The sequence below is a fragment of the Tiliqua scincoides genome, chromosome 9, assembly GCF_035046505.1.
Source record: "Tiliqua scincoides isolate rTilSci1 chromosome 9, rTilSci1.hap2, whole genome shotgun sequence".
NCBI lineage: Eukaryota > Metazoa > Chordata > Lepidosauria > Squamata > Scincidae > Tiliqua > Tiliqua scincoides.
This window is the reverse complement of record NC_089829.1, coordinates 37429174-37446688: the sequence shown is the minus strand read 5'-3', so window position 1 is coordinate 37446688 and position 17515 is coordinate 37429174. Positions and strand designations below refer to the sequence as shown.

The following is a 17515-nucleotide window of genomic DNA, read 5'->3' as shown; positions in this document are numbered from 1 at the left end:
TCTTTGCAGGACAGTTGACAGCTATTTTGCAAACTGCAGGAGCTCAACTCTTTACAGGACAGTTAGCAGCTATCTGATTTTTGAATAACCTCAAAATTACCTTGTGGCAATTAGTTATCTGATCTTTCCATCATCTGTGTTTTCATTGGAGGCTCTGCAGGATCCACCAGAAATTGGTTCACAGTGGATCCTGATCCACAGTTTGAGAAACACTGGTTTAAACTGTGCAGGCCTGAGCCTCAAAATAAAATGGTGGCAGCAGCACTGCTGAGGACTTCTGGGTCCTGATCCAGATGTTGCAGGCCTCTGCCGTGGGCACGGCAACTAGGCCTCTGTCCTATTTGGGCAATAGGGTGAAATCCAGTGGTCATTCTTTTCACAAAGGACACTTCTCCTGCGTGTAGCCAGCTGACCAACGACTACTTGCTTAACCAAATGGAAGGTCTCATCACTCCTCAATAGTAAAAATGTTTTCAGCATGTGTAGCTATGTGATGACTGTCATATGCCTGGTCTTGGGGATCAAGAAGACTCTTACTATGCTTCAAATTGCTCTTATGACTAGGTCCTCTTCCACTCTTTGTGGTCCAGAGAAAACCCTTATGATAATTCTCTATATGCTTAATCTTTACAAACCTTAAAGATAATTGTGATAAAATTCCCTGAATATCATTTTCTGGAGACCCCTGCTAATGGGGCAAAGAGGCACCTTTCAAAGTGGTGTCCTCTTACATTTAGCAGGTGGAGAGCAACTATCCCTCTTCACTCCACCATGGCGTCTTTTCCAGTGGCTGTTGCTAGTGTTTCTTTGGTATTTTTTTTAAGCGTGTGAGCCCTTTGGGAACAGGGAACCATTTATTGATGTATTTTGCTATGTAAACCACTTTGTGAACTACTCTGTTGAAAAGTGGTATATATTCTTAATGTGATAGACACCATTTCCAAAATTGTGTCTTCAAAATCCAAGCACATTCTACATAGTGTGTCCAGCAAGGTTCAATTATCTGTACTATCTATCACAGTGCTTCTCAAACTGGTGAGTCGTGACCCATCAATTTGTGTAAAGGTCCCCTGTCCCTTTAAAGGGCGAGGGGAAGGGGAGAGGCAGGGAAGCAGTCCCCAGGATTGCATCCTTATGGGAGGGCAAGGAGGGGTGCTTGTGACTTACTTTATGAAGGCAGAGCTGCAGCAGGCTGTAGGAGGTGTGGGGAGCCCTGCGCAGCCCTCTGCAGTGTTCCCTGAGGCTTGGAACGTTAGGATAAAGTAGGCACAGAGCACTTCCGTTTTGCAGGAGGTGCTTTGTGCCCGCTTCTGGCAAACATTCCTAGCCTCGGGAAGCACTGTGCAGGGCTGCACAGGGCTCCCCACACCTGCCTGCTGCAGCTCTGCCTTCATAAAGTAAGTCACAAGCACCCCCTTTGCCCCCCCTTAGTGACACAATCCTGGGGATCACGTTGCTGCCCTAGCCCCTTCCCCACAAAGACTTACTGAAGGAGTAAAGCTCCCTCAAAATTTGAGAACCACTGGTCTATCATAACTAAATTCTAGGATTGCGATACCAGTGATGTATATCTGCAGGGCTAGAAAATACACAAGGTCCTATGAGCCAGCTTCCTACTTCTGGGATTCAATCCCATGCTTGAGGATGAATTTCTCTTCTAGCTCAAAACACTCAGGATCTTGGGATACTTCCCTGCCAACTGCAACCAACCAGGTTGTCCAGACAAGCCCCCTGGTTATAATTGCTGGTTGCAGTGTGTTCATATCTCTTCTATGCCAAATCAGGGTGTGTGAGTGTGTGTGTGTCAGTTCCTTAGTTAAATAATCTGCTGGGGCAGGGCACCCTGCCTTGGGCCATGGTCATAAATCTGCAATAAGTGAACTTCTTCAATGAATAACATCTTGCTCATGAAGAATGGGACATGCCGAGGCGCATTGGGCAGATTACATTGTAAAATAAAATGTTTACAGCGTTGTTGTGTGGCTTCATCTGCCCCCCTCCCCCAGCCTTTTTTCCCATGTTGGGAAAATGCTGGCCTATTGCAAAGTGCTGTTGTAAGATTGATAAATCTGAACGCACTACAAGCATGTTAATGCATTGTAGAAATGTTAGATGGTGTTGCTTTTTTATTTTCGTGATAATGATGGTGATGTTTTGTTGTATACTTAATAGCTTTTCTTTGTGTTCTTTTTAAATCTTCTCCCAATTCAGCCAAAGAAAGCTGAGTTTCATTTATTTCAGCTGAAGAGATTTAAGCATGTACTTATCTGCTGTTGAAATCAGTTGGGCTTTGGGGCCAAAATAGATGTGACATTAAGCATGTCGTATCTCTTGGGTGTTTTTCTTTCTTTAAGACTGAAGATGCCAGAGTTGGGAGGGGAATCCAAATAAGAATTGTGACCTGGGTGAAAGGTTGTTTCCTTTCTGCAACTTTCCCCCATTCCAAAGTTATTTCCCTTCAGAGGTGCTGCTGCTGCAAATGATACTTTCAGCTGGCAATTGGTGGTGGGCAGCACTCAGTCTAAGAGGTCCACAGTGGGGAGCAGGCACCTTCTGCATCTGTACAGCATCATTTGTTCCTCTAGATGTTTGACTGGATCACTGAGCTCTGTGCTGCATGGAGCACTGTTGGGTGGTGTGCAGTCACTGCACATCTTAGAGGGAACACTGGTGATATGGGATTTTCACTGAGAAAATGGTACAGGGTCAAGAATAAACATCTCTTCACTTACTTCACAGTTCCAATTTAAATCCCCTTAGTGGCTGCCATTTTAAAATGGGGGAAGAGAGAGATGAATATATTCCAACATGTTCTAACCTAGTATCTTATTTGACCTATAGAAGTTGTTTTGGGGCATGTGCTCAGTTCTTAAGAGGCACATGATCACCATTGTTCTACTGAGCTGTCTCTGGTTCTTGTCACTTTATAGGAAGGTGAAGAAGAGCTCTATTCATCATTTCGGCAGCTACGGCAGCGCCAAGCAGAGTTAAACAATCAGCTGTATGACACCCGCCGGAACCTCAGGAATCCTAGCCGAGATGCTCTGTTAAGGGAGTTCAACATGAACGAGGGTCAGCTGCAAGAGTACCAAGAGACATGCAACAGAAAGTATGTTGGTGGTTACTTCTCTGAAAGCTCAAAAAGTCTTGAACATAGAACATGGAAATAAGAGAGAACCCACTCTCCCCACCTCTTGATTTGACAATGACAAGCTAGAATGGATTTGGAGGAGGGTAATGTCAATGGTGAAAAGTCTAGAAACCAAGGAATCGTTAGGAGACGTTGGCATGTTAAGCCTGGAGCATACTAAAGGGAGAACCATCCTTGGTTATCTAAAGGGCTGTCATTTAGAAGAACAAGCATCCTTACTGTGGTTCTTGAGGGCAGGACTATAACAAATGGGTTAGAACTGCAAGAAGTAGATTTAGGCTAGCCATGAGAAACAATTTCCTAACAGCAGGAGCTGCCTAGCACTGGAACAGTCTGCCTTATGCATTTCTGGGCTGTCTCTTGTTGAAGATTTTCAAGCAGAGGCAGGACAGTTGCCTGCACTGAGTAGGGGGTTAGATGATCTCCAACATCCCTTCCAACACTAACATCTTGGTTTGGTAGCAGCTGTTATAGTAAATGAATTAAGCTGGGTTTGCTTTATGAAGTGCTTTATTCAGGTAACTCCAAAAATACATTGCATTTTCCTTGTGATGTTGCTCTGTTCTTAGCCAGGAAGCCAGCCCTTTTTGTGAGGAACCACATTGTCATAAAACTACAGAATGTGGTGCTCTCAGTTCAGATAAAAAGGAACTTTAAAGGTGCTACAAAATTCCTACAGATACAAATGTGATCTAGTGTATGACCTGGGTGTTTCTGAGGCTACACCACTGCTGAAGCTAAGTAGCTGGACCTGATCAGTAGTGGATCTGATCAGGCCTTTGAATGGAAAACCACTGGGAACCCCGTGCAGATGGATACAAAACATATAATGATTAATTATGCCTTTTAATTGTTAAGGAAAAATGTGCTTATGTTATATGAAAACACTCAGTTGGGTAGGTTGAGGGAGACTACCTTACAGCACTGTTAAGTGTGTGCATTTTCCATGCCCTCTTTCAGGTTGAGAGAAAAAAGAGTCAGCAACAGCAGGTTCTACTCCTAGACAATCTATATCCATTGCTGCATTTTTTAATAAAGCCACGTGGTAAGTGACATTGATTTATACTGGGCACTTTGTTTAGACACTACTCAGAGCCTGAAATAAATGACCAAGAAAGCACAGTTTAAATTTTCTAAGAAGGGTATTTTGTTTCGCATGTACATAGTATGCTTTGATTTTGACAAAGCAAGCACATACTGTAAAGGTTGGAGGTTTTTGTTACAGAAAGTCTTGTTGTCTAACTGGAGCAGAAATTCTGTATAATGATGCATTTGTTATGTATAGCTACCTTGTTTTTTCTAAGTGACATTTTCCAAGCTCCTGTATACTTAGATAGATTTTGTGTCATGGCAGCATGAGTCATTTGATTCAGTGTACAGTGTATAGACCATAATCCAGCAATCAGGTGCACTTCAGCCCTTTGTCATTGATTTTGCTGAGTTTCTTTTGCTTCTTTTGGTAGGGAAACCTGTAATACTCTCCCACTGTTGCCTGGGAAGAGGATGTACGTCTACCCCACACCTCAGCTACCACTCTCCGATTCAAATGGTCTTTGAAATCACATCCTGAGTAACAAGAGAGGTTAAACCACCTGATATGTTATGAACTGTACAGGACTATTGCTGAGTAATCGCCTGAAGAGTGTCAACTTTTGAAGAAAAATAACTTTTTCTTGAGTGTTTTTTAGAAGCCTATGTTGTAAAATCTGTTTTGATTTATGGGGCTAAAAATATTTATTTTTAGATGTATGTGTACACCATGGTTCGGGGTATGCATGTGTTTGTATGAATGAAGGCTGACCAGCACCTCATTTACATGAATTTGTACAATTTGGGACGAATTAAAAAGTGCCTAACAATTATAATCAGACTGACTGTTGTTTTGGTTTAAAAGTAAGTCTACTGCTCATGTGTCTCTTTCATCTGTAAAGGAAACAGAGATACCTTAAACTTTTTCCTCATATGTATTTTCAGCCACAGTGGAATTTTCCGCTGAAATTTACACCGTTCACTTATGCATAGGTCTGGCCCATCCAAGAGTCAGACTGAAGCAGTTGCCACAGGCAGCTGATTGACAGAGGCACCCACCTCTGCTAGCCTCACCTCCATTGCTCCTTCTACAACTCCTTGACTTGAAAAAGGAAGGAGGAGATGGAATTAGAGTGGTGGGCTGGAGTTTCAGATGCTGTATTTTATCATTTCCTTCTCACTCTGTGTCCCCCTCTTTCCAGTAAATTCTGAGGTAAGGTTTGGGGGCAGCTTTTGGCACATTTTCTCAGACACTGGGAAGTAAGGGACTAGTTATGTTCCCAGCTAATTCTGCAGTAAAGCTTTTATTCTAAAATAATAAAAAAATGGTATATTTATATACCACTTTTCAACATACTGGAACCCAGCTTCAGTGTGCAAATTAGCTGTAGGCAGGAGCTTGCACATAAACAGAGAAAGAGACCTTATATTTAGTATCTTTTAGTTAGCTCAACATTGTTGACCATGACCAGCAACAGCTGCCCAGGGTTTCAGACAGCAATTTTTCTCTGTCTTTGGAGATGCTGGGGCTTGAACCTAGGCCCTTATGCATAGAGTCTAAGTGGATGAGAGTAGATTTAAACATGAAGGGAGGGAAATGGAAGTCCAGGGAAAACATTGCTTTAGGTGCAATAGTGGAACAGACAGTTAGGAAAGAGTTAAAAAAAAACTGCACAGGAGTTGCATTCTAGGAAGAATTCTAGGAGTTATTCTAGGAAGAATAATTCTATCCCCTATTTACCTACAGCCTCTAAGGCAACAAAAGGTGTTTATACACACACAAACGGAGCAACATGTAGCAATGCAGTCTAATCAGGATTTACTATCGATCAGCACCAATCTCCTGCTGTATTGTAGAGTTATGAACAAAATATGTACATATCTTTCTTGTAGTAACATCTTTTATAGTGTTGAAATTCGCCATAAGTTTGTAGTCTGTGTATGTAGGAGCATACTCCTTCTAGGGCACTGTCTCTCAACCAGTAGTACAGGGACCACCAGCGGTATTTGAAGTGGTACTGGTGGTACTTGCAGAACCCCTGGACCTCTGCCAGCCAGCCGCAAGACCAGACATGCAACACAACAAACAATGGTAGGAGGCTTGGCCCAGTGGGGAGAGCTCAAAAACATGCTTTTCTGCACTTGAAAAAGCCCTCCTATCCATGCTGAGCCTTGTACTAGTGTTTGTCACATTGCATCTGGTCTCCTAACCCAGAAGTAATTGGTAATGATGTCATCACCATTTACTTCTGGTGATACTTTGAATAGGTGGACCATGTGAAGTGGTACAGTGAGGGGCAAACCTTGAGAAACACTGTTCTAGGGTAAATTAATTCAGCACCGACTCAAGTGTATGCAATATTTTATTGGAAAAAGACCTTGTTGAGGAAGTACAATTGAATGGGCTTGATAAAAACAGGTTTCCTGGTTATGAAAATAATTTTCTTTTCCATTGTCACACCATCCAGGTGCAACCAGCACATTCCCTAACCAAGTACATTCTCCACAAGGATAACCTATGCCTTTACACACATTTACCTGCAAGTATTTGAAACAGAGCAGAGTTGCTCTGGCCAAGATGATCTTCTACGAATTTGCAATTTATTTAAAGAAACCACAGTGAAAACATCTAGTAGATGAGCTGTGTTCATTAGAGGGCAGGTGCAGATGTAAACCATCATTTTGCATTACGAAATGGTGCCATATGGATCCTCAGTGAGGAGAGAATTAGCAGCTTCTGTTCTTGGTTTAGAACAAACCATGATTTGTTACATCTGAATCCAGCAAACCCTGGATTATTCTAACCACAGTTTTGCTAACTAGGCTCTGACTATTATCTGAATCCACCCATAGTTTGTGTGCCATAAAAAAATTAAATAGCCTGCTGGAAGCAGACTGCAATCATTAGGTTGTTGGTTTTCTCACTGCCACTGCTTCTAACAAATAAATAGAAAAATAAATAGGGGAGGGATGTCTATTTTAATTGGAGACATGCAAGCCTCTTGCACATCACTGTAGAAACCTACATACATAATTAATAAAATTAAAAACACATGTATCAATGTGTAAATTCTAATTCAATACTGAAACTGTAGGGCTGGAGTAGAGTACACAAATTGTGTTTTTAAAACAATGCTGTTTGTTTATGAAGGAGAAAGGTTATTTCTCCTTTCATACAAGAAGCGTAGTAGGACCTCAGCAGCAAATTTTCTTGCTCTATAAAATAATTCTACCCCTCCCACCCACACCCTGATAGAAAAGATTTTGTTTAAAATCTTGTTAACTGACTTCAGTCCTAATATATATTACTTACAGCTACTAAAAATACTGTAGTTTGTTGAAAAAATAAAGGTTCAGTATGAAAAACAGTCACAAATCCGTTTGAGTATGAAAGCCAAAGCGCTCCTGCAGACTCAAAATGGAACTTCTGACTCCCTGGCTGGCTGCTGCAATGCCTCAGCACTCTAGAAGATAGATATGTATGTCACATTTGGAAGAGTGTGGCAGAACTTACATTTACAAATGCAGTGCCTTGTGTACACTTGCACCAAAATCTGGAAAAGGGAAGAGGTCATGCAGAAACAAAGGCAGAGAAAGAGAAAAGCCATTTTCTTCTCTGTGTGGAACTGGAATGTCCTTTTATCGTAAAGAGGGTAAGTTGCTGTTCTGTTGGATTAAGAGTAAATAGTGATGACTTCTCGGCCACCGCCCCTGACAAGCAATACCCGCTCTAATCCCTCCGTCAGCACCTCAAGAAATTCCATATCTGAATTGGTGTCTGTCAAGGCAAAAAAAAAACAAAACCCTCAGATCTATACAACTAATCTTTACAGAGTGAACCTGTACATGTGTATGTAAAAATCCATCCCAAGATGAGCAGTGGCACTTGCTTCTAGATAAGTGGGTATAAGAATTTCAACCTTGGAGGCCTTAAAGGTAGAGATATACCATAGCCTCTAAGAAATCTCTCTGAAACAAGCAGATGACACACAAGCAGATGTATGTGTCATTCTTCTACCGCAGAGATGTCCAAACCTTTTGACAGGAGGGCCACATCTCTCTGACACTGTGTAAGAGGCTGGGGGAAAAATCAATTTACATTTAACATTTGAATAAATTTACATAAATATATTAGAGATGGAACTTATATGAATGAATGAAGGTCTTGCAATAGCTTAAGGTCTATAAAGTCCTTGTACAAAGTAAGGCCAGCCTTTCCTTCACTGCCATTGCTGCATCACAAACTTGAAACAGCAAGCAATGGAGGGACCCCTTGGCCCACAGTTCATGAGGTTGAACAGTCACCTTCACACTGAGAACAGTTGCGTTGGGCCAGCATGGGCTCAAGCTTATTTCTGGAGGGCCAGAGACTCATTGGAGACTGGGGTCTCCCCACAGGCTGGATTGGGGGTCCCCAAGGGCCACAAATGGCCCCTGGGCCAGGGTTTGGGCACCCCTGCTGTAGAGCACCAACCAGTCCATCTTAAGCATTATGCTGTAGTATCAGCAAGGAGAGTTTATTGAAGCCAAAAGGACTTCAAAATGCTTAACAGAGCCTGCGCTGTGCCCTAGAGACAATGCTAGAATTTGTACCTGTAACTTGGGGTTAGCAATCACTGAAACACAGCACTGTTTTAGAGCATGCAAAGCACTCAGAAACAATGTGAATTGAAACTTTCAGTCTGTGTCCATTTAACCAAGAGCCAAAACCCACCTCAAACTGCAACCTGCAACACTGACCTGAACAGGAACTATTTTGGCAAGATGCCTGAAGATCAAAAGAGAACAGGCAATATAGACTCAGACAAATCTGTCACTGGCTACTGGTCATGGCAGTTAAATAGTACCTTCAGGTTCAGCACAGTCCTGGATACTAGTTGCTGATAAAGGTGTGCCTTGCTTGTGGGCTTCCCAGAGTAAACTGGGAACCAAGATATTGGACTAAGATGGGCCTGTCACCTGATCCAGTGGGGCTCTTGTGTTCTTCCATCAAATTGTACATTACCATAAAAAAGGATACAGTTTTCATCTCCATCAGTGTTCTTTGGAGGGCCAGGCATGTTGAGGAGGACAAGCCTGGCATCGTGGGACCGGTTGACAATGACTTCATTGAGCTTCACAGCAGTGTGCATTCTGCGGACGTTTGACTGGTTTCTGCAGACAGATCACGTTTGCACAAACCATTGGAAATTGGCATGTGTAACAAAGTACCAACAAAGAACATTGCTAAGGAATGTTACAGAATTTCAGGTCCTTTATTGTGTTCTTATTGAGAAGTGAGAGTATGAAGGATTGCTGCCATCTTGAACGTGTGTGTGCGTGTGCATGCATGCGTGTGTGCTAGCCAGTGTGGTAATCAGAAAACAGAATGGTTCCATCTGTAATACCGTAAGTCATTTGTATGGGGCTAATGCATGCAAGATTTGCAATGAAACATGTACTGCACTACCCCCTTCTCTTCCTTTTGAGGTTTGCATAAAGTTCAACAATATCCAACTACTTGCAATGGGTCCTGCAGATTCCTCTGTCAGTTGCAAATATGAATGACTTCCATTTCTGTACAATAAAAAACTAAAACCACCTACAGAGAAATGGCTGAATTAGATTCAGGGTTTTGCATTTTGCAAGCACATCAAGGACCAAAAACATTATTGTGGAGGAATCAGCCACAGAAGCTACTCATTTTGACTAGATAAACAGGATGTATTTACTGTAGCAAACTCAGTGAGGGGTTTGCTGAAAGACATATTTAGCCAACGTCAGTAAGTCAGCAATTCAGCATCTGGTATTCTCTTATGACCATTACAGATCAACCTGCCCCTTTAATTTGTTTCCCCACAACTACTGCTGGCTTCCTGGGACCTCACAAAAAGATATCACGAAGCCAGATACTCCTGAGCCAGATTAACTTGGCTAAAGCTGGTAACTTGTTGCTGCTGTTCTTGCTGGCACTGCTTTTAAATCTTTGACTGGGCTACTTCAGGTACACCCAAGGGTTTGAGCATGACTTCTGGGGGTTGTTAGCCCTCCTCTGCCCCTTGCATCTAGCAGCACTGCCTCCTATACTGCATCACCAAGTGCTTTTTGAAACTCCATTAGCATCAGAGATGGTTTGCCACATGGCACAAGGGGGGATAGATAGGCTGCTATTGGAAGGAAGTGCCAGTGCCTGGAAAAGTGCTGGCTGTGATGGGTGCATCCCTTTTCTATCTCCTGATGGTTCACTGGGTGCTACTGTTGCCATTGCCACTGTGGTCAACCCGGACACCATCCCTGGCTTGTAATTGGTGGCATGATTCCTTGGACCCCAGTCTTTCCCTGCTATGAAATTGCACATGCCAATGTGCATGTGACATTTCAATACACGACAGTTACATAGAAACAGGGGGAGGGGTCTTGTGGACAAGGGGATGTGGGTGAGATGTATTACCTCTTCAGAGCCCCATTCCAAAATTACTTTTTGTTCAGCTGAGGCCACTTCCAGTATTAGCAAAATGGAAAAGTCCTTAGAAATGGAAGTAGGAGGCCTTGCATGCTTCACTTTTACATGTTTGTTGCTGTTGCAATCAGATCTGCCCCACCACCCTCCAACATGTTTGTTGCTGTTGCAATCAGATCTGCCCCACCACTGCCCACCAAGTATAAATACACTTGCTGCAGTTTCACATTTAAACATACAGAACTGTTAACAGTCACATCTAGTTCAGTTCCAAGAGGAAAATCTTTCTCTACAGTATCAGAAATAACTAAAAGGAGCAAACTTACAGATTTTCCCATTCACTGATGGCATGGAAAGAAATAACAATACATTAACACGACCAAAAGAAAACCACCCCAAAATTAAATTTAGTTTTTACAGGACACAAATATTTTTGGCTTGAGAACAGCCCTTCAGATAATCAAGCAATTATACAAGCAAACTTGTGAGCGGCAATGCAGGGATGTTTTTAAAAAAGAGCATCTCAACTGCGGTTTGATGACAAAAAAAAATTCCAAATTGTGTGAAAATCTGCACTAGGAGGCCCCAATCTCAGACTGGAGTAACTGCAGGAAATTGCAGTTACTTCCTAGCTGCATATACCCATGCACAGGCTATTTTATAATTTATATTTTTCCCCCTCACTCTTCCTGAATGTGTACTTGCTCTTAAAGTTACTAGATCTTCGGTACCTGTCCATCCCCTCACTGGATCTCCCTCCCAGCTCCTAAATTACTATGTGGAACCACCACTCCCTTGCTCTTTAGTCTCCATCTTTTTTTTTCCCCTTTGGCTCTATGATCCCTCCTCTCTGCAGTTTGAAGTCCCTAATCCCACAGCAATTGGGAACTCATTTGATCCCAATGATCCTTGGGATCAATACCTATACTTTGAGAAAGCTGGAGCTGTCACTTTTGCAACCAGGGAGTCATAAAATAATGTGTACATTTCTTGTTCCCTTCAGTGACCTATCCCTGCCCAGCCATCTTATTTAAGAAACACTGGCATAAATATGAGAGCCTGTGTTACTTAGTGGCTAAGTGACTGAGCTGTGAACCAGGGCTTCTCTGGTTCACATCTCACTCTTGCCATGAACTCACTAATGGACCAATCCTAGTGGCCCCTGCTGTCAGTGGAACACACATTCAGCTGATGATGATTGCTTTAAAGCCCTGGTAAAGCATGCTCTAGCAGCATGCTACTCCCAAGTACCGTTGTGAAGGCTAGAGCCTTTCGACACATATTGGAGGGATCTCTGGCCACCTGCTGGAGCAGGTAAACCAGCAGGGGAGATGAAAAGGGAAAGGGAGAAACAGGGGTGAGGAAGGGGCAAAACTGGACAAGGAGTCTGCAGGAGGGGATGGATCTGGCAATGATGGTGCATGCTGGATTATATCCTATCTGTGAACAGCCTCCCTGCTCCTTTTCGACTTCCGCCAGCCCAACTGCTGGCGCAGGTCTGAGGAGACCCATTGTGGAGCAGGAGGCTTATAGAAGCGTAAGGTGATTTAAATCCCCTCTCCCAAAGCCTCTTGGTCTGTCCCCTCGTCACAGTGTGCCCATTTTGGGGGCAGCTGCACAAGCAGGGGGTGGGGTGGAACAACAGGATTGGGCTGTTAGTGAGAAAGCCATTCCTCTCAGCCTCAACTCTCCCATCTGCAAAATGGGGAGACTAAGATTTATTTACTCAACACGATTTACTTATTGTAAGGATTACATCAAGAGAATACATGTGAAGTCCTTTCCACATAGAAAGCACTATGCACATGTTACTACATAATAATTGTTAAGTATTAGATACTTAGTTGTCCTGTTGTGAGACCAAAAGGATGACCCCTAAATAATTAGGTGTTCCAGACATGGTCTAACTAATGTACAGCTTGAAGCCTGAGCCCCAGCAAGGAGTTTAGCACTTACGGCTTAATACTGATGAGCTCCCTGAAGTTCTCGACCACGTTATTTCGGTTTCGCTTGTCAGAGTCATATTTATCCCTCGTCCATGTCATCTGGATTTTCTCTGCTACTGTTTCCCCCTCATCGTCCTCATCTGAGTAGAGGCTCTCCAGTCTTATGATTGAGTGCCTGTCCTTGACGAGTTGAGCCTGGAAGAATCACAGTTGGGACACCATCAGTTGGAGAGATTAGATTAGCTTGTGAGCCCTATTGGGACAGGGAGCCATAAGTTATTTGATTTTTCTCTGTAAACCGCTTTGTGAACTGTTTTGTTGAAAAGCGGTAAATAAATAAATAAATAATCATAATCATAATGGAGAGTCAATAATGGGAAAGGATTTGGAGGAAAACAGACTTGGAGGAAAACAGACTCCGCCAGCAGAGGAAGAGGGCAGACAATTTGTTACTATAGAGAGTTGCCCTGGAGATTTTCATCATTTTTCAACTACTGTGTACCAAACTCCTGCGGCACACCTACAGACCTTTTGTGGCACACCAATGTGCCATGGTACACCAGTTGGAAATAGCTGCTGTAAATAATACTGATCCAGCTGACCAACAGTCTGACTTAGCAGAAGCTAATGTCCGCTGTTCCACACACCATACCTCTCTTTCCCTTTCTGTCTTGGTCAGCCTCATCTGCCTCAGCATCTGGGATCTCTGCTCCATCATCAGAGTCCGCTCATAAGTATATGCAGAGATATCGCTGTTTTGCTACAGAAACAAGAAAGACGTTCCAGTGACCACACAGAGGCCAAAGTCAATAGGCCCAAGATGCCATCCACCACAGGAGAAAAGAAGCTCCATTACCATTTCAACCACTTCTACTTCGGCCTCTATTCGGAGGTGGTAGAGGAAAGTGGCCAAATCTTTCTTCATCTGGATGCTGTTGTCATCTATCTGGGCTACGGTGAAGATACGCATTTTACACTTGCGCCAAACCTCAGGAAAACAAAACAAAAATGGTCATCTTCTCAACACTGTGGCACTTGCATGTTACAACAAACAGCTACGGGCAATAATCGATTGTATTGCCCCTTTTGACTGTGCAAAGCTCTTGGCATTGGCTATCTCAATGAAATCCTAACAACCTTTAAAGGGATTATTGCAAAACACTTATGAAAGTGTTTGGCCACAACCGTTCAGGTGACCTGTATAAGGAGCACTGCTTCTCGCACTAAACGGGCTTCCTTTGCCCTTGGTGTCTTTGCAGTTATCACAAAGAGCTTAAGTGCTGAAGCAGCCTTGTGGGAGGAAACTCCACACACAGACATGCTTCAGATTCTTAGGCTGAATTGGCATAAGAGAAATTCTAATATTTAGTATTTGTATTGCCTTTTTGAATGTGTATTGCCTTTTTGTGTAAGGCCTTTCTTGAGCCTTTCATAAGTATTATTTGCTGGAATCTTGATCACAACCCTGCAAGGCAAGTAACTATTGTTTCCACATACTGCAGATAGGGAAGACTGAGGGCCCAATCCTATCCAACTGGAAGGCTTTCCAGAGCTGGTACAGCTGTGCCAATGCGTTGTGTGCTGCATCGTGGTGGGGGAAGGAGTCAGAGGCATCCTCAAGGTAAGGGAATGTTTGTTCCCTTACCTGGGGACTGCACTGTGGCTGCATCGGCACTGGGAAGTTGGATATGACTGGGCCCAATGGCTGAGAGGGAGGGGCTTGCAGAAGGCTACCAAGCAAGCACATTGCAAAGGCAAAATTCATTGTGGGGAAGGTCTGGATTCACCACTCAGTCTCTTAGCCACTACCAGCCCTTTCCATCTATGTACAGCCCATGAAATCTGGCAGTCTAAAGGTAGTACAAATCATTATCCAAAAGCCTATTTTAACTTCATTTGCCTATGACATTGGATAAAACAGAAGAAAACGTGGACTGCGAATGAACAGTTTTGTGTATGCACTCTGATGATTCAGAGAGAAGGGTGGGACATAAAGCAAATAAATAATAAATGCATTTATAATAATAAAAAACCTGCTTGGCCACACAAAAAATACCCCAACGTTGGCAAACACAAACAATAGCATTGGAATTAGTGCTCTGAAGCGGGATACTGGTCACCTACAATTCATATGTGCAGAATGACCTTTTTCATGCTAAATGCTCCTGGCCCACACAGACCACTAGAACCAGATGGGGTAGTGGAGGTTGCGTTGTGCCAGAATGGCAGTAGCCACCTAAGCCATTGAGACAGGACGTGGTTCATCTCAGAGGCACTCACAGCTTTACTTCTTGCTTCACACAACCCTTTCCTCTTGGCGCAACGCCTAGATACGCAGCTGACTGCTGAGATCACTGGGAAATCCTTATTCCTAGGAATGCTGTGGTTTATTACCAGTTTCTTTATCATCTTAAAAAGATCATACATCTCCTAAAAGAAATTGATCCATGTATTTTATAAAGATGCGACCTTGATTTAAGAAGTGGGCAAGCCCTACTGAGTCTGTCTAACTCCCAGTTCTCTTACTTTATGCTGTTTGAGCAGAAAGGGAAGCAGCATCAACATCCCTCCATCATGCACAATCCACCACACATCGATGCTCCCTTCATTGTAACGCTCGTGGTTGCCTGGGTAGAAGGACACGTTTTTGGGGACCAGCAAGGCAAGGTGGGCTGCAGTGGTGCAACGTACAGTGTCTGGGAGCAAAAGAAAGATGCCAGATATTGAGGGCAGAAAATATTCCGTCACATAAATCCAGTACATGAGAGCCACATTTGCTCAAGCAGGCTGGAGTAAATTAATTCCAGTGGCAGGGAGCCAACCCATTACAAATCTAATAGGGCATCAAAAAGTGGGCATCAAACCCACTTTTGATGCCAAAAAGTGGGCATCAAACGTTCTGCATGCCTATTCAGAAGTAAACCCACCAAGTTCAGTGCAACTTACTCCCAGCTGTGTGTGTACAGGATTGCAGCCTGAGCTTATCAAGATTGGTGTGTGTGTGTGTGTGTTTTAAACTCTCCAGTTTAATCTCTCTTGAAATGAAAACAGTGAGAAACTGAAAATATAAAATGAATGAATAAAAACAAATGATAAAAAAATGATTTCTTTTTAAAGAAAGGTTCTCATGAACAAATCCATACAACAGGCTTAAAAAAACCACAAAAATAAATCAGTCATATAACCAAGTCACTTATTTTTAACCAGTTTTGACTTTTCTGTGTTCAGTGTTTCAGTTTTGGTTTTCAGTTTCAAGGCCACCACGAGATTTTAGAGCCAGGTTCACAATTCCGATTCACTGAAGAAGGAAAAAATACACTATGAATCAGTTTGGGGGCTCAAGTTCAGATACAATTTGGCTCACTGGTGTACAGTTATGCAAGTCCTTTGCCTACTCATGACCCTGCTAGGAATTTAATTCCCCTTCTGTAAAACAAGAATAAGCAGCACACAGTGCCCTTGTGAGACCAAATGGAGGCGGAGGTGGCATTTTGCTGACTCAAAGTGCTCTTGATATGCAAAATCTGGGAGCTAAATTGGGGTCAGCCACTTGAGGCCTCTGGGTTCAAATCCACAGCCCAACCTGGTTGCCCAAGTAGTGGGGAAATGGCGCCCCCTGTAGAGAGAGACTCTGATCATCTGACACCTTAGAGAGCATGCATGGCTTGCCACATCTACAAAAAGGAGTTGGGACAGGCAGTAGTTAAATGTCCAAATGCAGGGAGGGGACATTTAACTATTTAATGCAGTTAAATGTCCAAAGTTGGAGGGGAACCCCCTTCCCTTTGAAGTAACCTGCGTTTTAAAAAAAAAACATTTAACATGCATACGGTGTTTTTTGCATGTGGAAAGCACATCACAGGTATTATTTTGATGCTGTTTTAACAACAACCCTGTCAGGTAAGTCAGTATTATTATCCCTGTATTGCAGGTGGGAAAGACAGAGGGTAGCAGGTGGCTGCCTAAAGGCCCTTTATGAGTTCACGGCCAAGGCAACATTCAAATTGGGAAAGTCCCGACTTATAGCTCAGTCTCCCAGTCCCTCTGCTACCCTAGATCCTAGAGGCAAAACAGAAAGTAACATCTGTGCAAAAAGGCCTTATTGGCAGACCATTTTTGGGGTTGAGATGCTAGGCCACTGCTCCTGTCCCCCTTTTTAAATTGTACCTCCTGGAAATCTAGTTGCTGTCCAAGGTGCTGGGAGCCTCAGCAAAATTGGCACAACAGGAATCTAGTATGCAAGACTGCCTGGCCAGCTTAATCCCTTTGAATTACTGTAAGTGGACAATTTGTAGGTTTTCTCCATCACATATTCTGAGTATTGCATCCCTTTAGGAATCAGCACATATCTTGCAACACTGGGAAGAGCTAGACCCATGACCCAATACCTTCAAAGATGGATACCTTCATCCATTTTTCTGGCTGCTTTATTGCTTCACTTCAGTGTGATGTGACAACCATCATTTCTTGATCTACCGAAGGTGCTGGTGAGTGTGTGCAAGGCATATTTTTTCCATTTGTCACTCCCAAAGTGTGTGGGGTGTCTCTGGTCAACACATTTTAAGAGAGCATATTCCTTGACTACAGTACTCAACTAATTCCTTTGCCAACTGGGTAATGAGGCACTATTTCTAGGCCTCTTCTGTTTAAGCAGGGGGATGGCAACTGTCTTGATTCATCACAGCATAGCATCCCTCCAGGAGCTGTTTGCTGCTGTTACCTTTGGGTTTCTTTTTAGATTATAAGTCCCTTTGGAACAGGGGATGATTTTCTCATTTCCCTATGTCAACCCAATTGGAGAACTTGTAGCTGTTGTTTAAAATAAGCAACAGCCACTAGGAGAAGTGCTATGCTGAGATAAACTGGCACAGCTGACATCCCCTTGCAAAATACAAGAGAAAATGGTTTGTTCATGAGCAACCTGGAGTTCCATCTTAAGTAAGCCTTACA

At 43.1% G+C, this 17515-nt stretch overlaps 2 protein-coding genes across 2 annotated transcripts in view; one reads left to right on the top strand and one right to left on the bottom strand.

Annotated features, from left to right (window-relative positions):
* Positions 1-4942, top strand: part of PLCG2 (phospholipase C gamma 2) — an 84854-nt gene extending 79912 nt beyond the window's left edge. Inside the window, exons 32-34 of the mRNA XM_066636925.1 lie at positions 2931-3109; positions 4112-4196; positions 4615-4942. Coding sequence (XP_066493022.1) covers positions 2931-3109; positions 4112-4154 — 222 coding nt within the window. The 3' untranslated portion in view covers positions 4155-4196; positions 4615-4942. The remainder of the gene's footprint in view (positions 1-2930; positions 3110-4111; positions 4197-4614) is intronic.
* A 1583-nt stretch (positions 4943-6525) lies between these two features.
* The window catches only part of SLC12A4 (solute carrier family 12 member 4), a 72967-nt gene continuing 61977 nt past the window's right edge, over positions 6526-17515 (bottom strand). Inside the window, exons 19-24 of the mRNA XM_066637884.1 lie at positions 15092-15261; positions 13422-13553; positions 13218-13325; positions 12576-12760; positions 9201-9334; positions 6526-7946 (exon numbers count right to left, since the gene is read on the bottom strand). Of these exons, the coding sequence (XP_066493981.1) occupies positions 7855-7946; positions 9201-9334; positions 12576-12760; positions 13218-13325; positions 13422-13553; positions 15092-15261 (821 nt within the window). The 3' untranslated portion in view covers positions 6526-7854. The remainder of the gene's footprint in view (positions 7947-9200; positions 9335-12575; positions 12761-13217; positions 13326-13421; positions 13554-15091; positions 15262-17515) is intronic.